Consider the following 25,529-nt stretch of genomic DNA (forward strand, 5'->3'; position numbering starts at 1 on the left):
ACAATGACGCCGTTTTACATCATTCTCTAGACGACATCGTTTCTTCGACACTCTTAACGGAAGTCGTTTCACGGATTTAAAACGTCGTCGTTTCATCGAATTCTTTGAAACGACGTCGCTGATATGTTTTCATTAGCCAAATTCACATAATTCAGTTCCTCCTTTATTTTCTAACAATTTTGTAGTGTGTCAATTACACAATTTCACACCAAACTAGTTTTGAAATCCTAGAAAGCAAGTTCTCACCATGAGCAAATTTTCTAATCGTTTTTTTTTTGTCCCACAAATAGAGCACCTCAAGCAATCTTGCGTCCCACGTAACCCTCGCACTTTCCAAATTAATTTCCCCTTTATTTCTCACCTTCTCCTTTCAACCACCGGTTATATTCCTTAAACCTAATTTCTCCAATCGTTCTCAAACAATGTCTTCATCTCCACTCGCCGCGAAATCTAACCTAACCACGACTCGATCTGCTTCGTTAAACCTCCCTCATTCGACACGTACCAATCACAACCACGATCTCCGATATAGTCACTCCGCTGGTCCTCGTACAAACGAAGATCGACCACCGTCTGGGAACGGCGTCGCCGGAATCCTCTACAAATGGGTAAACTACGGCCAAGGATGGAAACGACGGTGGTTCGTTCTCCAGGACGGTGTTTTCTCGTATTATAGAATCCATGGTCCCGATAAAATATCTCTCTCCGTTGAAATGGACCGGAGATCTAAATTGATCGGCGGCGAATCTTTACGGTTTATTTGCCGACATAGCAAACGCGGTGAAGTTCATAGCCCCGGGAAACCTCTCGGCCAAATTCACCTCAAGGTTTCGATTTATTTCAGAACACCCCAGTATTTTACATACGTTTCAAATACAACCCATACATTTTGAAACTATAAGATAAACCCCTACTTTTGGGTAACTTCACCTAAACGTTTCGGTTTATTTAAATACACACTCTGTATTCAAATGTACCCCCAAAACGTTTTAATTTGATCTAAAACAACCAAGTGCATATGATTTGTGACATTTGTCAGTTCATCAGTAATTAATATTTTATGTGACCCCAGAGATTTTAAAATTATTTTATGTGACCCCAGAGATTTTAAAATTATCAGCCACACCCCTTGTTGCATAAGTGCTCCATTATTTTCAAAATAATTTAAATGTAAATGTAACATTTTCAATTGATCAAATACAAACCCAGATTACATATGTAATTTTCAGACTTGTTGGCGTTTTATAATAGGTCTCATCGATTGGACAAAGCATATCAGACGGGAAGAGATTTACAGTATTCACTGGCACGAAGAGTCTGCATTTACGCGCAGCAACGAGCGAGGATCGTATCGCTTGGATCGAAGCTCTGAAAGCTGTTAAAGACACGTTTCCAAGAATGTCAAACGAAGAACTAATGGCATCGACGACTAATGTCTCAGTCTCGACCGATAAGCTAAGACAGAGATTAATGAAAGAAGAGGTTAATGAGACAACCATCAAAGATTGCGAAGACATAATGAAGAACAATTTCGTTCAATTGCATGATGAGGTTATGTTGCTCAAACAGTACCAATATCATCTCGTAGATTCTCTCAACGACGTTAATAAGTCACTTAAGACCCACTAACCAAAGTTTTTCCCATATGTGATCTATGGGCTATTTAGTGAAAGCCTATGGTATAATTTATTTGAAAGGTGTCGGCCCATTTATATTATTATCTTCGTGGTTTAATATAATGATGAAGTCATTGTATATGCTACGAAGTTTTAAAACGTTTTCAATAGATATATTATATACGCAATAGTATAACGTAGTTGTTAATTATAGGCACCGCCAACAAATTAATCTAATGCATGAAAACGCTACGTTATGGACATGAAATGAAATCACGACTTTGAATAAAAATATATGAAAATCCTCGAATCATCTAGTGTACTTCAGTACTTAGCGGACCCTAATTTTCTAAGTTGGTAACTAGTTAAAAAGCAGAAAAAAAAAAAAAAAAAAAAAAGAGATAATAATAATATAATCTAAACTCAAAATCAATTGGGTTCATTTCTGCCAACGATGAAGACGTATGACTGTTAAATCTGATAATAAAGCATTACTTTTCAGTTTTATATTCTTTATTTCAATATAAAAATAAACTTATTTGTAAATCGAAAAATTAATGAAGCAGAAAAATACGAAAGAAAAGACCAAAACTAAGAAGAGCATGGGCATTCCCTTTCAAGTTTACACGACAAAGAGACGTATTCGTAGTTTTGAAACCCATTAATACGTAAGTCCAAATGTCCAATAAAGTGTATATATAATCATTTCTTTTAAAATACGTATGTATTGCAAACTTCAACTTGATCTCTCCAATTTAATATAACTCGGATAAATACGTACTATTCGTTACTATTAAATACAGAATTTAAAGACCTAGAACAAAATAGATACTACAAGAAAACAAAACAATTACTTAATAGTTTTAAATTACTCGCACGTAAATATAACCACAAGATTTGCCGCGCGCGGTCTTGACATCGAATCAAAAGATATATCCCGCACGTTAACCTACAAAATCAAAATAAATTGTCTTAGATTATGAATTAAATGGATAATAATTTAAATCTAACTTTTGTTTTCGGTGTCAGCTTTGAATTAATCAATAGTAAGAAGGATGGGTTTGGTAAAACCTGGACTGATAAGACGTTGGTGTAAGGCTTATTGAGGAATGGGCTTTTGATTCTTCACCAGAACAAAGGAAATATTGTTACATCAATATCTGTGAGCTCCTCTTCTCTATGACCATGCTTTTGTTAGCTAGTTGCATACGTCACCAACCCCCATAAATATTTGTATTTCACGATTCATATTGTGGTGTCGTGACCAAAAGTTAATAGTTTCTTCAGGATTGTCATTGGACAATAACCAGGTTGCAATGTCAAAAGTACACTACAGTCACAACTCTTGGTTACACAAATATATTTCCAGTTTTAACCAGAGGGTGTAAATGGAGTGGCGGTTCAAGAGTGGTTTTTGGACGGAGCGGTCGTAACCAGTGGCGGACCCAGCCACAAACTTTACCCGGTGCAAAAAATGCTTCAGAGTGGAATCGAACCCTCCACCTCATAGTTTAGGAGTGCAGTCTTAACCACTGGACCACTTTAAATCAATATTTTCTATGTAAAATCAAAACTATTTATATTTTACCCGGTGCAGTTGCACCCCTCTCCTATAACGTGGGTCCGCCCCTGGTCGTAACGCTTCTTGTGTTACCATTCACGCTTGTTTATTAATCAAGTGACTTTTAAAAAAGTTAAATAAAAAACTAATATTTTGAAGAGCTACAGTTAAAATGGGCAGAATTTGTGAAAGAAATTTTTGATCCACCTTATACGGTAGATACGCTACATTTGTGGTGTATTTGCTCCGCTTATCAATATTTTCACATAATTATTTACTTTATAGCATTCACACATATATTATATTTATTATAGCTTATTAATTTAATACACTACATATGATGTACCTATTTGTTATTTATCATGACTATTACTTTAAAAAAAAGTCATGGATTATTAATTCAATGTACTACATATGTTATATTTATAACTATTTTCTGTTATTATTATTATTATTATTTTTTTTGACACCATTTTCTGTTATTATTTTGTACCTAAAACACTTAATAATATTTTTATATTATATAAAATCTTTGAATTATATAATTTTCTGTTATTATTTTGTACCTAAAACACTTAATAATATTGTTATATTATATAAAATCTTTGAATTAATATAATTAGATGTTCAAAAATAAAAAAATAATACATAAACTAAATTTGTTTGGTTAAATATTTTAGTGCATTTATAAATTTTTTAAATACATATTCAAAATATGTTAAACCAATATTGCAAATTATTTTAATATAATTGTTTTTATTATGTATAGATTATGTAATATTTTATATAAAACTAATATTTTTTATAATATAAATATTTCACCCACTACCTGATCCGCTTGCACCATTCAACACATCTTAAAGCGTTCGAACCGCTTGATCCGCAGTTATACCGCTAGATCTGCTTGATCCGCTTTTGTTCTGCTTGATACGCTTGATCCGCTCCGTCCGATACGTACACTTTTGTTTTCTTTTTATCCCGAAGCAAGTTTGAATATTTTTGGTTTTTAATATATGTTTTTTTCGTACCAATTTAGAGTGACGCATAAGAATGCTTATTTTCACAGGTTTTTATTAGATGCACACAAGATTATTGGATGAATTATCTCGACTTGTTAAAATGAAGTAACTAGCTTTATTTTGAATGTAAAGTTGTATACAAATACTATCAAATCTCGTTGAACTTGATAAATGTGTGAAGACTATCTTATCTTTGTTTTTGTAATCTTAAAACAATATCATTCTATTATCAAATCATAATTTTTTTTGAAAAATTATTTGTTCTTTTGTGTGATTTGGATTTGGGAAGATAGGACTTACGAGTCTTCTGCTTTGATGCGTACGTAATAGGTCGGCGGACGGCTACCTGACTTATCGGTCATCCATCTTCTTTGTCTTTTCTCTTCTAATTGCTTTCACATAATTTCATCATTCATATTTGGTTAACAACAAAGAATAATCGTTTAAAGATTGTCATGTCAAATTTCTTAGTGTAAATATAGGGTGTGACTGATCACCCTTAATAGAAAAAGTGAAAAAGGGAAAATTTTTTATTTTCTTGGCATGCACCAGTAAAAAAAAAATCAGAAGAAAATTATTTCAGATGAAAACATCAAAAAGTAACTAAAGGAGAGGAATTCTTCCTTCCTCAAAACTAGTAGAATTCATTTTTCTTCTTGATGTGACATTTATTTTCTTCTATTTTTTCTTTTCATTTCTTTTAACTTTTTAACCAGTCACAGCCATAGCATTATGCCATTATCTTCTGTTTTTCTCTTGAAAGAATATATTATTCTAGAATGTTTTATGTTCATATTCCAGTTGTAAATCACGATATAAGAAAGTTTTCCAATTTCTCAAACTCCAAGTTGTCCAGTTTGGATTAATCTATTATTCTATTTTAACTCCAAAAACAATATTTTGAGTGTATTTTATTTCGATACCATTCTCTGCAAATACATTTAGACATGAATACAGAGTGTTTTTTTTTTTTTTTTGAACAAAAAATACAGAGTGTTATAGTTGATTTTTTCTGTCGGACAAATAAAAACAGTCAGTAAATTCCTCAAATTTTAACAAGTACAAATACTAATGTTTTGACCGTCGCACGTGTGCAACAAGGCCGTTGCACGTGATTAGTCAGATGAAACATAATCTTCGTTAGGATCTTGACGCCAGGCCGCCCCGAGACAGGTGGTTCGCTCTAGATTTTGATGACGTGGTTTTCATCTTGACCGCTAAAGTGTTCAACACGTGGCACCGTCTATGTCGTTGGATTCTTCGTAGACGACGGTATTAGGTGGGCCGTGACAGCCCAATGGCTCGAAGGTGGTTCCCATATATGTGCCAGGTCAGCTTGATCATTCCAACTGTAGAAAGATGTTTTTATAAATTTTAATGACGCGTAATTAGATTTAATTATGGGAGACTCACAAAAATGCCCATTTTTTAATATCCCTTTTCAAAAATGTCCCCTTTGGCTATCCACTTTTAAAAATACCCCTTTTTATGTACAAAATGACTAAATTACCCTTCTTTTAATAAAAGATATCACAAATATATAAGGAAATATAACAAAATTAGGTCCACAAAATACAAAATACTTTTTGGCGGGAAAAGTGATCCCGCAATTTTTCCCGCCAAAACACTTGTAAAACCTTTAAAATACCTTGTAAAATTTTTCCGTAAAACTTTTTCCCGCCAAAAAATTTTCCCGCCAAAAATTTTTTTTTGCGGGAAAAGTGATTCCGCAATTTTTTGGCGTTAAATTTTTGGCGGGAAAATTTTTCCCGCCAAAAATTTACAAGGTATTTTAAAGGTTTTTTACAAGGTATTTATAAGGTTTTACAATGTATTTTAAAAGGTTTTACAACGTATTTACAAGGTATTTATAAGATATTATAAGATTTTACAAGCTATTTTATAAGGTTTTTACAAGTTATAAGGTTTTACAAGTTTTTTATAAGGTTTTACAAGTTATAAATACCTTATAAAACCTTATAAGTACCTTGTAAAACCTTTTAAAATACATTCTCAAACCTTACAAAACACTTGTAAATACTCTGTAAACCTTTAAATACCTTGTAAATTTTTCCCGCCAAAAAAATTTCGCAAAAAAAATTGCCAGGAATCACTTTTCCCGCAAAAAAAATTTTTTGGCGGGAAAATTTTTTGGCGGGAAAAATTTTTACGGAAAAATTTTACAAGGTTTTTAAAAGGTTTTTACAAGTGTTTTGGCGGGAAAATTGTGGGATCACTTTTCCCGCCAAAAAATATTTTGTATTTTGTGGACCTAATTTTGTTTCAAATAAGGGTAAAATGGTCATTAAAAATTAAAAGAGGGCAAACTTAAAAATGGACTCTCAAAAGGGGCATTTTTGAAAAGGGGTATTGAAAAAAGGGCATTTTTAACAATTTCTCTTTAATTATCTGCAATTAGAGAGTCATTTGTCTTTCTTGTCATATCTGTCTTTAATTTCTTGTTCCCGGATCATGGCGAATCAAAATCTACGCTATATTATTTGTATAAATCAACAACGTCGCTTGGTCATGCGATAATATTGATATAATATAAGTATATAGTTTCCTGAATTATTAAGATGTGTATTATTTATTACTCGAATTAAAAACACAATCATTTGAATCTACTAACCAATAACAGGCTATTGAAATATTAAATTAAATAGATCTATCTGACAACGTGATATCATAATCTTACTATTTGTTAATTGTTGAGACCGATGCATTGAACTACTATAAGGATCTTCAACGATCTCTTTGTTAATTATTCTATACATATGCATTTTAACATTGAATAAACTTCGTATTTTATAAAACATGAATTCAAAAGTAAAAAGATTTAGACCACAATAAGCCCCAAAAAAAAAAGACGATATAACACTACAGTAGTCCTAGAAGAAGTAGTTATCCTCATACTCAAAACACTGTTTTTGCATAATCATTACCTCGTGCTCTTCACTTCAATGACAGCTTCTTATATGATTAGATCGATTACAAAAGAAGTCAATAACTTTCCATTAGATTAGTTGAGATTCATCTACTAATTGATTGCCTATAAATACATAAAATATCATATACTGTATGTCTGTATGTATAAACTTCGCGTTAATCAAAACAATATCAAAATGAATCAGTAACACCTCGAATTAATCAAGGATAGATTGAACGTAAAAGTAAAAATAAACTGACTTCTAGGATTTGGATTATTTAAACTCAAGAAGTTGGATTTGGAAGAGTTTGTGTAAATTGCGACTTTTAGCGAGACCCTTCATTATTTGTGAGATAGGTTCTAGAGTCACTTATGACTTTTGGTATGATAACTAGACTAATTTGGGTCCTTTGTTGGAGCTCACTGGTGACTTGGGTCCAAGAATTACTAGTTTACCTAGAGGGACGGTTGTTGCTAATGCTTTGAGAGATGGTCGTTGGTGGATTTCAAGAAGTCGCAGCAGAAATCCTCTTATTCAGCTCTTGAAATATTGCCTACCTAATCCTTCTGTTGTGAATCCTCAAGATGAAGCTGAGGATGGTTGTTTCCTCTGGAAATTGGAGAAAGTAAAGCGTCTGATTTCTTCTCCACCTCTAAAACTTGGGTTCATTTAAATCGCCATGGACTTGAAATAGGCTGGTATGAATCTGTGTGGTTTAAAAGGAGGATCCCTAAACATGCATTCATTGCTTGGATCATTTTTCGTCACAGGTTGCGCACTAGAGAAAGGCTGATTCGTTGGGGTTTGACTGTTCCTTCTGTTTGCCATCTCTGTAATTCTCAGGATGAGTCGAGGCAACACTTTTTCTTTGACTGCTCATATGCTGCGGAAGTGTGGCAGTATTTTACGAGGAAGGCCCATGTTTCTCCACCTTACCTGTTTGAGGATGGAGCTAGATGGCTTAAGAATCCTTGTCATGACAAAAACATGGCTTTGATTCTTAGACTTGCTTTCCAAGCTTCTATGTATTCCATCTGGAGAGAAAGAAACTTGAGACTGCACACTGCTTCCTCAAAACCAGCCTCTGCTTTGGTACTTGAGATAAAGAACATCCTCCGCTGCCATTTGGATCCACTCTCTAGAGCTCAATGAATTACTCCTCCGGCTCCTACTCTTTTGGGTTCTTGGTTTGATGTATTTCAATAATTTTGTGCTCTTGTTTATCTTTCTTGTTGTATGTTCCTTTCTTTTCACCAAGTCTATTGTTGTAACTGGTTTCTAAGTTTTTAATGAAAGGTATGAATTAAAAAAAAAAAAATTTAAACAGAAATTAAACGATAGAAGAACTAAAACTGAGAATACCAAACGACGAACGTGAATGCGTGATATAATTAAAAGCCACGCAGTAGAACAAAATTAAGAAAAATATATTGTCATATGGTTGCAAAACATTATCACATGGTTCATTACTTTATTCCATTCGCGATGACGACTAGTTGATGATCGATCACTGTTTATTTACAAATACAATTAGTTTTGATTAGTACAAGTATTGTTTAAAAAAGAGAGGAGATAAACATAACTAATCATTTGGTCTTTTACGTGGGTATCACATTAAATCCATACAACGTAGTGCACGCCAGTACACTTTTAAAAAACATATTTTAAATATCTTTAAGAATTACTATAGGCTCAATCAAACGTGTCGAGCTTGAGTAGTTTTTTTTTTTTTTTTTTGTGTGTGTGTGTGTGACTAATTTACCGTTATTAATAGTAGTACGTACTAGCTAGTAGTAAATTCACTCTTACAAAACCGTTAGGTGAATTTACCTTTATTCTAAAAATAACTACAGTTTAAACAAATTCAATGATGAAAAACGGTCGACGAAGTTTCTAACTGCAATTTGTTTCTGAAACAATCAGAGTAAACCAAAACAAAACTCGTTAATTATCTTTCACAGTTCACACTCCCTTAAATGTGCGTCGACGAGTGAACGAACACGTATACATCAAATTTGCCAGATTCTTTGGTTTGTGAATGAGTTCACATGTAAATGATAGTGACATTTTTTACACCGAAATAGATCATAGACCAATTCTCATACTAATCTCTAGAATGGCTAATAATGGTAGCCAATATGTCACATTGCTAGATATTCTTATGTTTAGCTTTCAAACGCAGTTAACATATTCATATTTTGTGTTATCAACAACGCAATATGAGCCAATATACATGTTTGATTCCATTTTCTATATGTGGCCAATCTGGTTACTTTTTTTGCTCTAGATTTAAAATATGAAGATTTCAAATTGAATTAAACTATTGGCTCTGACAGGTTGTTTATGAAAGAGTAAGTTTTTATTTCCTTTAAATTGAATTTCCTCTATTTCTTTCACAAAAAAAAAAAGATGAGAAGTAAAAAAATTTCATCAGAAAAAAAAGGAAAACAAAATAGAGAAACAAATGATTCATTTCCATCTACAGCCCACAAGGAAAAAGAAAATTTCCCTAAAATACGTTTCCTTTTTAATTACTCTGATTACATATATTTAAATTATTACTGGAAAGGACACATATAGTAAACCTGTCAGGTGATTACTGTCCTTTTTTAATTATTTCGGAAGTATTATCCATTTAAACAGCGCAATGTTTTTTTTCTGTTACTTAAAGAAAGAAAAATCTGAATGCTTTTGTAGGGAGTATTTATTTTTATTAGATTTTATTAATGTATCTGTTTAACATAACCCGGTAAATTAGTGAAGTCAAAACATTGGTCATAACAATGAGATTTTTTTCCTTTTTTCGGGCTGGTGGGCTTTTTGTGTCCACTTCCCGATGGTTACTGCAAACTTAATTGAATTTTACTATTTTACCCTAACCAATATTTAATTTTCCATATTATTAAAACATTTTTATTTATTTATTACTCTCTTCTCTCTTTCTCTGTCTGTCTCTTCTTTATCCTTTTTCTTTTGATGCTTCATTCTCTCTTTTCTTTTTTTTCCTCTGTAGCGTTTTGTAGGAATCTCTCACCAACGTTAGGTTTCTTCTCAGATCTAGAAAGTTTCTCTATCTGATTATTTTCCATTTTCACTTCATCGTTGTGAGAAGAAATCAAATGCCATTTCGAAGATTGTGTTGATTTCGAGAGGAAGAAGAAGCTAGGGTTTATCTGATGAGTAGATGATGCGTGAACCGCTTGTCATCGAAGAAGAAGAAGCTACTGAAGTTTTACTTGTGGAGAAGAAGAAGGTTTTAGAAGAGGTGTGTAAGAGACGGGTTAGAGAAGGAGGAGACGAAGTAGAGAGAAGAGACGATTTGTTGTTACTAGCTTTAACGCCGATGGTACGATCGAAATCTCAAGGAACTACACGGCGCGTCACTCCCACGCCACCTCCGTTAGACGTGGAGAAGCCGTTACCAAACGGAGATCTCTATATGGGAACGTTTTCCGGCGGGTTTCCCAACGGATCCGGTAAGTATTTGTGGAAGGATGGTTGTATGTACGAAGGCGAGTGGAAACGTGGCAAAGCGAGTGGTAAAGGCAAGTTTTCATGGCCGAGTGGTGCGACTTACGAAGGAGAGTTCAAATCTGGGAGAATGGAAGGATTTGGGACTTTTGTTGGCGTTGATGGTGATACTTATCGAGGCTCTTGGGTTGCTGATCGGAAACATGGTCATGGTCAGAAGAGATATGCCAACGGAGATTACTATGAAGGTACATGGCGGCGGAATCTACAGGATGGGAGAGGACGATATGTTTGGATGAATGGGAATCAGTATACTGGAGAATGGAGAAATGGTGTGATTTGTGGTAAAGGTGTGCTTGCTTGGCCTAATGGGAATAGATTTGAAGGTCAATGGGAAAATGGAGTTCCTAAAGGGAGTGGTGTGTTTACTTGGCCTGATGGGAGTTCTTGGATCGGTTCGTGGAATGAGACTAGTAATCTCATGAGGAATTTCTTTGATGGGATTGAGAAGAATGAGTTGATTGTTGCCACCAGGAAGAGATCTTCTGTTGATAGTGGAGCTGGGAGTTTCACTGGGGAGAAGATTTTCCCTAGAATCTGTATTTGGGAATCTGATGGTGAAGCTGGGGATATTACTTGTGATATTGTTGATAATGTCGAAGCTTCTGTCATTTACAGAGATAGGATTTCTATTGATCGTGATGGGTTTCGTCAGTTTAGGAAGAATCCTTGTTGTTTCACCGGTGAGGCTAAGAAACCTGGAGAGACTATATCTAAAGGGCATAAAAAATACGATTTGATGCTCAACTTGCAACATGGAATCAGGTCATTTCTCACAATCCCAATGAATGGTGGTGTGCGTTTCTGGATCTGTGTTTTTTCTAACCAAAGTGTGATTGTTTAGGTATTCTGTCGGCAAACATGCTTCCGTTGTTCGAGACCTCAAACAGAGCGATTTTGACCCAAGTGAAAAGTTCTGGACAAGGTTCCCACCTGAGGGTTCTAAGACCACACCACCACATCTGTCTGTTGATTTCCGCTGGAAGGACTATTGCCCTTTGGTCTTTAGGTATTCAATCTTTTGCATTTATATGATGTTTATCACTCCCAATGTGTTAATCTTATTGTGCATTGATGAATGTTCTCTATTTGGGTTTATGACTAATGTGTTTCCTTTGGTCAATTCTTTTGTCAGACGGCTGAGGGAGCTATTCACGGTGGATCCTGCTGATTACATGCTAGCTATCTGTGGAAACGATGCTCTTAGGGAACTATCTTCGCCTGGAAAGAGTGGAAGTTTTTTTTACTTAACTCAAGATGACAGATTTATGATCAAGACGGTGAAGAAATCAGAAGTCAAGGTTAGTCGTTGGGATCTTGTCTTGACTTCTTCTCTCTTCTTTGATTCCCTTTGTATTATTGTTTCTTAGCTTTCACTTTACATTCTTAATCATATTGTCCACTAAGTGTGGTTACCTAAAGAAATTTGACCTGAAGTTTTTGTTTTCTTTATCCAGGTGCTTCTACGAATGCTTCCAAGTTACTACAAACATGTCTGCCAGTATGAAAATACACTTGTGACTCGGTTCTACGGTGTGCACTGTATCAAACCTGTTGGTGGCCAAAAGGTTTGTGTTGTTCATCTACATTTCATAAGACTCTTTGTTTCCAATGGTCAATTTTCTCATGTTGTTTGTCATCTGTCCAGACTCGGTTTATTGTCATGGGGAACTTATTCTGCTCCGAATATAGAATCCAGAGACGGTTTGACCTGAAAGGGTCTTCCCATGGACGGTATACCTCCAAACCCGAAGGGGAAATTGATGAGACTACTACCCTCAAGGACCTTGATCTCAATTTTGCTTTCCGTCTTCAGAGAAATTGGTACCAAGAGCTTATGACGTAAGCTGCTTAAATTGCTTCTAGTGTTATTCTTTATTTATTTGGCTGTTTGAAAGTGAAAACGCTTTATTTAGCTGACGGGATTTCATTTACCAGGCAAATTAAGCGCGACTGTGAGTTCTTGGAAGCTGAGAGAATAATGGATTATAGCCTTTTGGTTGGCGTTCACTTCCGTGATGACACCACAGGAGACAAAATGGGGCTCTCTCCATTCGTTTTGAGATCTGGTCTGTTAAACTTCTCGTTCTTCTTCAAAACTCTCTGTTTACCTTGCCCATTGTGATTATATTCTTCATGTATTGTGCAGGTAAGATAGAGTCGTACCAAAACGAGAAATTTATGCGTGGTTGTCGCTTCTTGGAAGCGGAACTTCAAGACATGGACCGCATTTTAGCTGGCAGGTACGTGAATATTTATTCTGACCAATCATTACCCAGGTTTAATCTCTAGCACAAGAAGTTGACCTAACAACTCATAGTCATTGGTAATTGCTGTGACAGAGAGTGGTTCAATTTCCGATTAGGAGTGATTTCATATGAGAACTACCTTACATCTCTACGCATTATTGTATTAAAAAGTTGCTTGCAATTTTGTGGGGGCTGTTCAATTGAATAGAAAAGCACAATGATATTGTGGGGGCAAGACAGATCATGTGGTCCTTTTTTTTGTGCTGCTTAAACTAATTGTTAAAGATCAATCAACTCTTTATCCATAGTTACATTTTCAACATGTTACTGAAAATTTGATTGCTTTTGCAGGAAACCATTGATTCGATTAGGCGCAAACATGCCTGCAAGGGCAGAACGAATGGCGAGAAGAAGCGACTATGATCAGTATTCCTCTGGAGGGACCAACTATCTATCTCACGGAGAGGTCTACGAAGTGGTTCTATATTTTGGAATCATTGACATATTACAAGATTACGACATAAGCAAGAAGATCGAGCATGCTTACAAGTCTCTACAAGCTGATCCGGCTTCAATCTCAGCCGTTGATCCCAAACTATACTCAAGAAGGTTCAGAGATTTCATCAGCAGAATCTTCATCGAAGACGGCTAATGAAGGTCTAATAGCCCCATCATTGAAAGGTCAAACCTAAGCTCCTCGCTTTTTATCTCAGATAACGAGACCCTGCATGAGGGGGCAAAAGGGTAATTGCACTCGGAGAGAAGCTCGAAGAAGGAAAGAAGTCGATTTGGAATTCTTTCATTTTTATATTTGAGAATGAAGTGATCAAACAAATTTTGGGTGTGGGAGTTTTTATTTTTATTTTGGAGGGTGAGAGGAAAATATATGTGAATATAGATTTGTGAATGGAAATCAAGAGTACATAGGCTTAGAGAGGAAAAAAAATGGGTTTGGGGAGATTTGGAAATGCATTGGGAATAAGATAAGTGTACAAGTTTAATGAAAAGGATGGGTGTTTTATTTTAATCCCATTTGCTATAAGATAATTCCCTATTGTTTGATTTGTTTTGTGATGAAAGTAGTTAAAAAAAAAAAAAAAAAACTGAGACAAAAGAAAAAAGCAAAAGATTTATTAAAATCTTCAAAAAGAGGTCCCTTATTCCCATGGGATCCCTCTTGTTCTTCACCATCCTTTTCATGTTTAAAGATACTTTGCCAAATTTTATTCAAACTCTGTTTCGAGTCACATATTTGGTATGTAATATAAAACTTCTCAAAATGTACATGGAAAATAATCAGGTATTTTTGATGATACTTGTTCGTATGTGGAAAATAAATCGACCAATTAATGGTATGCCTACATAAATATATAGAAGAAAAAAGACTAGTAGTATTGTTAGATATATAGGATTTGATATGATGTTACTATGATTCATTAACAGGAAAAGTGCATAAACATATACTATGGTCAAAAAAGTAGAGAGAGGTTTGGAATGGAGGTTGTGTTTCCATGAAAAGGAGAGAAAGCAAACAGAGAAGACCACATGTCTTCTTTTTTTATAAACTCTAAATAAACCCTTGTTTAAAAAATCGCTAGGCGCTAGTCGGGCGCTCGGCATGGACCTAGCGATTAATCGGAAAATCGGATTAAAATCGGGGATTAATCGGGGATTAGTTTTAGGGTTATTTTAATATTTTTAAAACATATTAATCCAATATTATTTTTAAAATTGCAGTAAACACATAAAAATGTATTTTTGAGACAAATATTTATGATTTTTATTAAAATATGAACATAAATTATTGTAAAACATTACAAACTCCCAATTCAAATGATTGAATAACAAAAATAAAAAGTTTTTTTATACTGGCAATCTAAAAATAATCGGGGTATGTAAGATTAGGCGAGGAATAATCGGATTAGGCGGTAGGCGGAGAGTAATCGGGTGACTGATTTCTTTAAGGGATTAGTCATTAATCGAAGCGGATATGGTGGGCCTAGCGATTAAGCGGGGAGTAATCGGGTCTAGGCGAAGATTTTTAGAACAGGGAAATAAACATCTCACATTACTCTTTCTTTTTCATATTTAATTCATCTTAGAGTATTGGTATTGATGAGCAAGTAAAATAATAATGTGTATGTTGACTTAAATTTTTCTTCTTATCAGTAAACAAGTAGAAATCACAGTATGACGAATTCAATCGTAACTCTCTATACCACAACATGTATCTTTCAACAAGGACTAAGTTGGGTGTCTGGTCTTTTTGTAGTTTGATCCTTCTTTTTTTTTTTTTTGTCGATTGAATATAACACGCATTCATATAACATTCAAAGTTATTTTCTCCTTGAAGAGCTTGTCTTTATAGACGACTACACATTGATAATAGTCAAAATAGTTTTCTTCCCAATTACATGCATGCTTAGTTTTCTATGAGCAATGCATGCCAAAGACTCCTAGTCCGAATAGTTAATTTGTTTCGTCACATTGGGACATAATCCAAAATTTAAACTCAATTTTTTGTTTGTATACGGATTTACAATAGTAGCACTACTATATATATGACCCACTATAAATAACTTGATAACAGTACAATATTTATAAAACTACCTACTTGGGTGGGAGTCGAGATTGTAATAAAAGAGGATGAAATCCGACAACCAATGGAGGGAGTGCAACAAAGTCAAATTTCCATTGAAAAAAATGTAAACAATTTTTATTAACAAATACGTGCCCATTTCTTCAGATCCTAGAGTCCAAATTCCCAAGAGGAACATTCTATTTAAAAATATAATCTGAGAAAAAGAATAATTATGAACTGTTTCATTTCCGGACTACAGATTTTAATTAAATACATGAGCACTGAATATTGACCTAACATCAATGTTTCTTGTGGAACAAGTTTTTACTCCATTTGCTTTTTCACATAAATCGACGAGGCTTTTTGAGTTTTTTCTGCTAGATTATTAACTAACGAACCCGCTCCCACAGGCAGGTGACAAGTCACAAATTCATTTATATCTCTCTTTCAAACCAAAGTATCATTTATTTTATTACAAAAAGCTAATAAACCAAAGTTTTCACTATAAACTACACAAATCTTCAAATTCCCAATTAACAAAACCAAAAAATATACTACTCTTCACTACAGTTTTCTCGAAACAGAGAGACAAAAAAAGAAGAACATATCATAAGTGAATACTGTACTCACTGTCTGCATGAATGAATTAGTTATAAATGTAAAGAAAATAAAAGAAGAAATGGTTCTTTAAACGAGAAAATAAGAAAAAGACTGAGCTTTAAACAGTAGCTAGGTCTGCCAAACACTTGCATGCCTAAAAAGTCCTTTAATTAAATGTCACAAATATCAACAAATTTTTCTTACTTGTAGGTTATTACTACTATCAATATTGTTTTCTTTCTCTCGTTATTTTTTTAATAATATAAATAGACCATATGATTTACTGATTTGGGAAATAAAGATTTACTGATTTGGGAAATAAAGATACGGTAAGATCTGATTTTATGAGTGGTCTGTCGATCTGTCTTGTTTTCTTTTGTCATTTATCTCTTCGTGAAATTATTTTAGTATTTTTTACATAATTCTGCTTCTTTTTTTTGTACGTCATTTAGAAATATGACACCCATAGCTCAAACTTCTCAATCGTAGACAATAAGTGATATGAAAAAAAATCTGGTTACTGTTTCAACGGATCACTGTAACTAGATTCTGAAAATATGCACGTTCTTTGTTTTTTTTTCTTCTATGATGCAAACCTCGGAATCCACCTAGGATTTACGTTTTTCGGTCTCTCGGCTTACGGCTTAGATGATTCAGTGGACGATGATAGAGATGAAAGATGGAGGTTTTGTCGAATGAATCCACACTCAACATGCTTATTGAATCCACAATCAAACCACGAACAAATCAACTCGAATCCACAAGCTAATTGATCCGCACATACACAAGACTTTAGTGAATCCACACTAATTTCTAATGCATAAAACTCAAAGACACTCTTTGAAGAAAATACTTGTTTATTTCGTAGAAGGCTTTAATACAAATGAAAACTAAGGTGAGCTTATATAGGGGCTCAAGTACAACGTCTATATGCTAAAATAAAATAATAAAAAATCGCAACAATAAATGAAAATATGGCCGTTGGAAATTGAATGAGGGAAAGATGATCAGAATAAAGCCGTTGTGATTTGATCTCATTCGGCTTCGGAAAAGGGAAGTTATGGCTCATCGGGTTCTTATGTGGGAAGATGCAGCTAAGGTTGTGTGGAACACTTTCTAGAAGATTTAGAGTATCTTCAGGCTTCCATATATTTTCATATATGACTTTGAGACGCGCACAAGGAAAGGAAATGATAACTTTCCTTAATTGGCACAAGCTGACTTGATACAAAAAGTACTTCAGGAAGTCCATCAGAAAGTCCTTCAACGAGTTTCTCAGCAGGTTGTTCAGTAAGTCGATCAGCAGGTTCGTCAGCTATAGTAAGATCAATGTTGATATCGATTTTTACATCATTCTAAATCTGCACCTAGAATTTTGACGATAAATGGTGTATGGATGGATGGACCACTAGACCATTATAGTATATGTTAGCATATGAAAATTAGAAACATTTAATTGTCATTCTAGTTAACCTAATAAGATGTTTAACTAAATACAAAAGAATGAATGCTTCTATTGGAAGATTAGTCTTATCGTTCATGAATTATGGGATACACATTCATATACTATATAGGTGTGTGTTAAGTACATATACAGATGTAATCTGCAGACAAACGTCTTTGTCTAATTGTCTTCCAACAAAATATTTTATCCTCCTCTAGGGTAATACATACAAAATCCGAATCCAGATGAATCTTCTTCACCACGCCTTTGCCACTTTGGTTATCCGTTCCCAACTATGGAGTATATTAAAAAAAAACTCTGTTTTAGTTCATTATTTTATCTAAGTCTAGTTTCAAGTATAGTCGAAATTAAAGACCAGCCAGCAAAGTTATTCAACGAAGGTAGACCAATGAATTTAATTACTACAAATTAAAGCACACTAAATGAAAATTAGCTAGCTAATCGTTTAAAGCTTAAGGTAATTGTTTATAACAACTTATTTTGACATTATTATAGAGTATTGAAATATATATAGATAAAATAAATATCCAGTTACACGGAGTCGACAACATATTTGAATTATGAAATTTGGAATGAGGGTCGAGGAAACTTTTGGAGTCAATTATCGGAAAACGGTTCAACGAGAAAGTCAAGCCTACTTACTGACCTGTAAACACACTTAAAAAAACACCAAACAATTCTTAATTTATTAGCTACCTTTCTTGTTGAATTATTTGAGCTATAAATTATAGGCTTTATTCTCACTTTATTAGTCACCTCAAAAGGCAATATATAACGTTTAAAATTTTGTTTTTCTTTTTCTTTCAAATATTTTAAACCATCACCAAAATTAATCCTAATTAAAAATTTATTGCTATATAAATTCTACAACGGCCAAGCATGAGATCTCAAATTTGACACATTTGAGGCAAAAATAAAATGAAGACAAAAGAAATATGGGAGTTTTAGTGGTCTCAAGTTAGGGACTAAGTTGGTCTGAAATTTAAAAGCCATAAAATGTGGCCATTGGTATTTTAAATAGGCACATTACTTCACATTCCAACATAAGGTTCCACCACAAGGGGACACCTTCTCTTAACCATCCCTTTCTTATCATTTTTGTATACTTCTATTTTTCGCCCAAAAAAAAAAAACAGCATAGTTTCTTTTACCATACATTAGACTAACAAATATGACTGATCTTTTTTTTCTACGATTACAAATTTAATGCATTGTTAACTGAAAAATTCTACTAATAATGATTATATACTCATATTAGTGTTAGTATATTTTCAATTTTATAAAAAATGGAAGTATAATTTGAGAAAAAAAAATCAATAAATGAAATCAGCCAGCTAGACAGAAAATTAGAGATATCAACCTAACGCTAATGATGGTGTCTTCTCTTACTGAAGAAAACATCGTGATACATGTTGGCGCGTATCGTTTTTTGTTTCCAACCACCAAAAATAGAAACTTAATGTTGTTTTTTTTTTTTTTTTTTGGACAAACAACTTAATGTTGTTTTATGTTTGTTTCTTCTTTTCTAATTAGGATAGCTGCATTTAACTAAATTGACGGACCGGACCATGTTCAGACCAATCTTATCAAAACGAACTCTGGATAACGGGTAAAAGGACCAACAAAAAAACGAAACTTAATATTCTTATCTGTGTTTTCTCTATTTAGGATACCAGCAAATGTGTCAAGATGGACAGACCAATCTTATTACTAAGTTAAAAAAAAATGAGCTCTGTGGATAACATCTTCATAAGACCATATGCAAATTGTCCACCATAAGCAACATGAGCAACACAAAGCTTGCGGAGTGGACAACTGTTTGGATGAAATGAAAATCGACATCAACGTACGTAGTCCATGTAACTCTTATCAACTTTGCAAGTTCCATGTATAATATACCAAATTTGACCATGACCGTTTCCATATTGTTTGCTTGTTTCAACTTTTAAATATTTTGCACCAATATTTAAAATTATTATACAAATTTGAAAAAGGAAAATATTACGAGTGTTTCTCGCTTAAAACTTCTAATATCAAAATATAATAGATAAGATTCGATCTCTATCAACGAATTTTCACTCCTATAACGACAGCCATTTTGGTTATTAATTTTATTATATGACGAAATATATTTATGCAAAAATAATTCACATGGTTGAAATTATTTTTTGAAGGAATATTATCGTGAGTGGATATATAAGGATGATATTTTATTTGAAGAGATTGTACATATTTGGGTTTGAGGCAACTTCTTAATTGGCGGTGGTTTGGTGGGGTATCTTCCATGTTACCCCCAAACGCTTTGATATTTCACGCTTCTTTTATTTTATTTGTCTACACAAAAGCTCACGCAATAAAAAAATATGAGAATTCTTTTTTTATTTTGTTTCTGTTTCTCTCTTTTTGTTCCATTCTGTGGTTGTTATCCAAGTTTGGCATTTTCTGTTTCTTAACCACTTTATACCTCATATTTTTTGTACATATACAAATTCAAAACAATATCTAAAACACTTGCCACATATTTCATCTATATTTGTCGACTATAGTTCAAGGATTTTTTTAGGAAAGAAAAATATCTTAGTAATATCTTAGTCTATCCTTTTCCTTTTTATACGAAAGGTCTTGTAAGTGCATATATCTTGTCAAGTAGTAGAAAGTAGAGTATAATATCACAAGTGAAACTACAAAATTGGACAAAATAAAATTAGAAGGAAATATAAAAGGAAAGATAAAATCACATGGTTGTGGCTTGTGGGTCACTCAAAATAGGCCCATATAATTCGAAAGGCCCACACAAGTTATTGTTCAAAAAGCTAGAAAATAAGTAAGATTACGTGGAGAATCATTTTGACAAACAAATGAGTGGAGAAGAAAGGGGATCATTAGTAAATAAATGTGATCGGGTCTAGTAGGGCTTCGATTAGTCTATTTCCCAAATTTATCTCTCTGATATATCAATTTCAAGTCACTTGGTCTCATTTCTTGTGATTCTAATTCGATTTCGTTATTTTCTTCCCCATGATTCGTGTCCCGATCCGTATCATATATTTGTTGTAATTTTTGTATCATAGCAAAAAAATATAAAAAGAATAATGAAGTTGCGTTTATTTTGTTGATATATAATTTTATTTGTTGACGTTATAGCAGTGTTGAATGCACTGAATTCGGTGACGTTAGGACACGAATTGTTAATGGGCTAAATAATAATTATATGGGCTTTGTACGATGGGCCAGTAACGAGTGATGAGAATAGTAACTACCCAATAAGCTGAAGACAAATTTGGAATTAGGCTTCCTGACAAAACAAAAAGTTGATGGGCTCAATTTCAATCCAATTTTTTAGGATAACAAATCACACAAAGAGACAGACTATAGAAGCTATATAGAGTATTGCTATTGCAGAACAGTTTTGAAGCATTCTTCTTCCCCTGCAATGGCAATGACAATGACAAAAAAAGACTACAAAAAAAACCAAGTTTACTTATTTGATCAGTTTCATCCCAAAAGTAACACAAAGCCATGTCTGTAAACAATGTGACATGGATTACAACTTATGAATCCCAGAGAATGGATTGAAAGACAGGTTTACTTGCGAGGAGCTTTCTTCTTTCCTGCAATCGCAACGGCTTTGCCCTTTTTGGTGCGAGCGTTAGTTTTGGTTCTTTGTCCTCTGCAAGGCATTCCATGTCTATGTCTACTACCTCTGTAGCAGTCTACTTCGACCAGTCTCTGTATTTCCGATCCAACACGCCTCCTCTTTAAAATCGATACAAACAAAAAAAACAGTTTTGAGAGACAGAAAGATAGAAGAGTAGCTTTAAGACCATGATAAGAAAGTTGAAAGTGATCGGATAAAAGGATTATACCAATTCATCACCATGCTGGTGCTGGCCAACTTCTTCACGGAGGTCAATGAGTTCTTTTCCAGTTAAGTCTCTGGCAAGTTTGTTAGTGATTCCAAGATGACAGAGAACCTGGTGAGACTTACGGCGGCCAATTCCATAAACTGCTTGAAGACCGGTTTTGAGTGGCATATTGTTTGGAACCTCTGCGTTCCCCACACGAATTCCTTGGACTCGTAAGCCATGAAACTGTAGAGAAAGAAAAATACATAAATTGATACCAAAGAGGGAATCAAATATGGTAATGTGTTTGATAAAACTTTGCTTCACACAGACGGAGTTAGATTTCTAGCAGCTTTGATTCTAACTAAAATTTAAGACCTGAGCAGAAGAAACAACATAGTATGCAATTGCAAAACATTCCTCTGTTTTCACCTGAGACTAAAACTAGCCAACATTTGAGATTGCTTCTTTAAGAATTATCACTCCTAGACCTTTATCTCCATAGAACTAACACAGAATGCTAAACATTAGACCTTTCGATTTCAAAGATTTGTTCTTTCTTCTACAATAGCAACTGTTGAAAATGGGCAAGAAGCCAAAATCCCAGACCAAAAAAGGCGATTTTGAAACAAACCCAGAAACAATACATACCGAAGGAGACATATTTGGGTCACCATAGATTAGAATTTGTTGAAATCAAATACCAAAAGAGATGAATCGATTCGATCTATTGAAACCCTAATCCTAAAACCCAATGTGGCGCTGAAATGTTTGACAGCAACTCACCGTAACATTACGAAGCAGAGATTGGCTGATGTCGAACAAGGTCGTCGCAGATCTTCGTAAACCCAACATCGTCGAAGCTCAGTTTTAGAGATTTGACGGTGAAGATGATGGTGAAGGGTTTAAGATTCAGTTTCCAACCGCCCGCCACGTTTTCAATCAAACGCAAACGCAACCACGGTCTCTTTCTCCTCTTGACTTATTGGGCTTTGAAAAGAAAAACTATTATTGGGCTTTTAATTTCTTGAGAGAGGCCTTGGGTCAAGTAAGACCATGCGCAGTAGTAAAAGTGGTGTGTTAGTGTTGTTTTATTAATAAAATAATGAAAGTTGAAGTAATAAAATAATGTAAAATTTTTTGTCTCACAATTAAATTCTATACCCGGTTGTAAACATACACGCGGGTTTCGTTACTGACACAACTTTTGCAATAAAATCGTTTATTTTAATACTAAAACCTATGGTGCGATTGCACCGTTGTGTTTGCTCTAAGGCTATACACCGATTACTAACTCGAATATTATTTAATTTCTTGGGATAAAACGAAATAATATACAGTATTTTGTTGAAAAACATATATAAATTATGGATATAAAGTAATTCAAGACTTCAATTACTCAATCTTGAGCGATCTAACTACAGTTTTATATATATGTGAAAACTACAGTTTTGTAACTTTTATTCATTTATTTATTTATTTTTCATCACTTCAATTTAAAGTTTTTTAAAAATCAATTTACTCTCTAATTTTCAAATTTTTATATACTTGACACAAAAATTTTGTTTACTTTAACTATTTTGTATCCATTACCACATTATTTGGTTAAGGGTAGAATTTGGCATTTTGCGAATATATGTCAATTTAAAACGTGTAGTCATTTTCACGTAAGAAACTTGAAAAAGTTGGCAAAAGGGTACGACAATGACTCGGACGTGTTAAGCACGGGACATATTTTTGTATCTGTAGTCTATATTATTACATTCCCTTTCCCATTCTATATTTAAGAAGATATTTTCAAAATTCACGTCAAATAGAAAATAGCTCTTAGTTTAGTTTTTACTTAAAATGGTGAAAATTAAAATAAAAATTTATCGAAAGATGCTTCTCAAATTTGTGATCGGCAGGGCCGGTCCTATTAATTTGGTGGCCTAAAGCAAAATAACAAAATAGGGTTTAATATTCTTTTAACCAAATTTTATTGATTATACATAATAGCTTTTATTTTATATTACATGATATTTTAGATATCAAAAATATGTTTATCAATGATTTATAATAATAAAACAACGTGGGCTTAAAAAAAAAAAAACAAAAAACTCACGTTTTAGTGAAAAACAGAGCAGGGTAAAAAGAAAATGTGGACAAAATAAATGTAACTACATGCACTTGAACCCTTGACCATGAGAAAGTAATCTTAGACACTTAGCACTACACCACCTAGGATTTTAAATGTGGCCTCAACTTTTTAGTATTTATTTATGGCCTAAAGCAATAGCTTTACCTGCTTTATGGACGGGCCGGGCCTGGTGATCGGAACCAACTCTTAGGTCAGACGTATTAGATGTTACGTCTCACATTAAGACAAAATGACAATTTGGAAAAATTATAAGTGGTTAATTAACCCTATTAGTTGTTTAAGTGGGTCGTGCCAAACTTCACTTACAGCGATGTCAACAAGTGAAATGTAGTAGTATATATTTGATATATTAGTGGCAAGTGGCAACTGGCAATACACTGAGATATAATTTATCTCAAAGTATAATAAGAATTAGGAAGAGAGGGCATGAACAGTGCTGCTTATTCCACTGGTCAAATATTTTAATTTTATGAAATATCTTAGTCTAATTGCTCACAATAATTGTTTTAATTTTAAAGTCAAAGCCTATATTGATATGTTTAGTACTCGTATAATTCTATAGTAGATTTCCGTACATTTCTAAACTATTTTAGTATTTTTACTATGATTTGTTTTCCAACTAGTAGGATTTAGAAAATCCGCTGACAATTTTAATTGATTCTCCCATTTGAACTAATAAATAACTCCAACGACTGGCAAATGGCAATGGAGATTTAAATAATATATTTCCCAATGTAGTTGGAGACTTGGAGCCATACCCTATGCTTTTGGAAGCCCACAAATCTTTGAATAATCCAAAAATCATCCTTTGCCTGTTGGCTGAGAGGCTGAGAGCTACTTAATCATTACATTATCGTATAATAATGAACAAATTAATGTGATTAATTAGCAATTAGTGGAGTAATAATGGTTTGAATATAAGAAGCCTTAATGACCCTGGTCATCTTTGCGTCTGACTCTTAATAGCCATAAGAGACGTCTTTGGTGAACTTAATCATCATTTTGATTCCTAATGATTAAAGTAATGAGAGATCAAATGTAGGTTGTTAATGATTCCACAAAACGATAAAACTAAGACTAGAATCATCGAGCTTAACCGGACAACTGGACCGGTGGTTCCGTAAAATATTATGTTTATCTTCTTTCGAAAAGAAAAAAAATACGTCAATGAGTTAAATATAATATTTATAATGAACAAACCTAACGCCAAATATAATTTAAAACGATACATTTTTGTTAAATTTGTTTCTAATGTTGTTTTGTGGCCAAAATTATATTTTGACCATTTTGGTGTAAGTTCTACCGACGTAACATATCATGGGTTGTCTAGGTTGCGCAACCAAACATTTAATTAGTATGGGGCTGGTATCTTTGTATTCATTTTAGTTGGTTTCATTAATCAATTTATTTAATCCTAAATGTTGGAGTTTAAGACGAAAACTACAAAGAATTATTGCATGCATAATGTGGATTATTAACATCGTGGCTCGTTTGCAATTTTTGTAAAAGGAGGTGGTCTCAACAAAACGTCGATGTTAAAAACCAGAAATGGACACACTCGTACTAAGTTAGAAATCTTCGCGAGCCATCTAAAAAAAGATTATGGATTTGGAAGCTCGAATCAAACAACTTATTTGTGGATGACAGAACGCTCGATTTAGACAAGACAAATATAATGACGACTTCAGTGCCCTACTAAAATTTTCAAAGACGATATTTTTTGTTGTGGCAAAGAGGAATCTGATGACGAAGAAGGTGACGATAGCTACATAGAACTGTGGTTATGAAAAAGACTATGAATTACACCAAAATTTCCTTAAATTATTTGGAGTTTTCTTCATAGGAGGATGAGGAAAAAGGACTACGCAACAAAAAGAAGTAACTACAAAAGGACAACATCTACATCGACATATACACACACACTAACATCCATAAAATTAATTCATACAACAATCCACGTATATCGAAAGAGGTAAAGGAACATTTTAACTG

The 25,529-nt window shown here is 33.7% G+C and overlaps 3 protein-coding genes and 1 pseudogene across 3 annotated transcripts; 3 read left to right on the plus strand and 1 right to left on the minus strand.

Moving 5' to 3' along the window:
• Positions 1-40: 40 nt before the first annotated feature.
• LOC9323762 (oxysterol-binding protein-related protein 1C) lies at positions 41-1,948 on the plus strand. The gene is given in 3 exon segments (XM_002887652.2): positions 41-827; positions 1,252-1,613; positions 1,615-1,948. Coding segments are annotated over 3 exon segments (804 nt in total). The 5' UTR covers positions 41-422; the 3' UTR covers positions 1,652-1,948.
• A 5,329-nt stretch (positions 1,949-7,277) lies between these two features.
• Positions 7,278-8,332, plus strand: LOC110224228 (annotated as a pseudogene).
• Positions 8,333-10,046: 1,714 nt separating this feature from the next.
• Positions 10,047-13,968, plus strand: LOC9323763 (phosphatidylinositol 4-phosphate 5-kinase 2). The gene is made up of 8 exons (XM_021035357.1): positions 10,047-11,422; positions 11,502-11,666; positions 11,793-11,958; positions 12,115-12,225; positions 12,306-12,499; positions 12,596-12,726; positions 12,807-12,900; positions 13,258-13,968. The coding sequence occupies exons 1-8, from the start codon at positions 10,311-10,313 to the stop codon at positions 13,556-13,558; spliced, it is 2,274 nt and encodes a 757-aa protein (XP_020891016.1). The 5' UTR covers positions 10,047-10,310; the 3' UTR covers positions 13,559-13,968.
• Positions 13,969-20,854: 6,886 nt separating this feature from the next.
• LOC9323764 (small ribosomal subunit protein S13, mitochondrial) lies at positions 20,855-22,450 on the minus strand. Its single transcript, XM_021010285.1, has 3 exons — positions 22,184-22,450; positions 21,419-21,643; positions 20,855-21,308 (listed from the first exon to the last, which is right to left on the minus strand). The coding sequence occupies exons 1-3, from the start codon at positions 22,250-22,252 to the stop codon at positions 21,138-21,140; spliced, it is 465 nt and encodes a 154-aa protein (XP_020865944.1). The 5' UTR covers positions 22,253-22,450; the 3' UTR covers positions 20,855-21,137.
• Positions 22,451-25,529: the final 3,079 nt, after the last annotated feature.

Source organism: Arabidopsis lyrata, assembly GCF_000004255.2.
Source record: "Arabidopsis lyrata subsp. lyrata unplaced genomic scaffold ARALYscaffold_2, whole genome shotgun sequence".
In the NCBI taxonomy this organism is placed as follows: domain Eukaryota; kingdom Viridiplantae; phylum Streptophyta; class Magnoliopsida; order Brassicales; family Brassicaceae; genus Arabidopsis; species Arabidopsis lyrata.

Bases quoted from the DNA above. Each gene is read 5' to 3' on its own strand.
- LOC9323763 (XM_021035357.1), top strand. From the start codon at position 10,311: ATGATGCGTGAACCGCTTGTCATCGAAGAAGAAGAAGCTACTGAAGTT. The intron at 12,226-12,305 runs GTTTGTGTTGTT...TCATCTGTCCAG, and splicing joins AACCTGTTGGTGGCCAAAAG to ACTCGGTTTATTGTCATGGG. The intron at 12,500-12,595 runs GTAAGCTGCTTA...TTCATTTACCAG, and splicing joins TGGTACCAAGAGCTTATGAC to GCAAATTAAGCGCGACTGTG.
- LOC9323764 (XM_021010285.1), bottom strand. From the start codon at position 22,252: ATGTTGGGTTTACGAAGATCTGCGACGACCTTGTTCGACATCAGCCAA. The intron at 21,644-22,183 runs GTGAGTTGCTGT...CTTTCTCTACAG, and splicing joins CTCTGCTTCGTAATGTTACG to TTTCATGGCTTACGAGTCCA. The intron at 21,309-21,418 runs GTATAATCCTTT...TCGATTTTAAAG, and splicing joins ACCAGCATGGTGATGAATTG to AGGAGGCGTGTTGGATCGGA.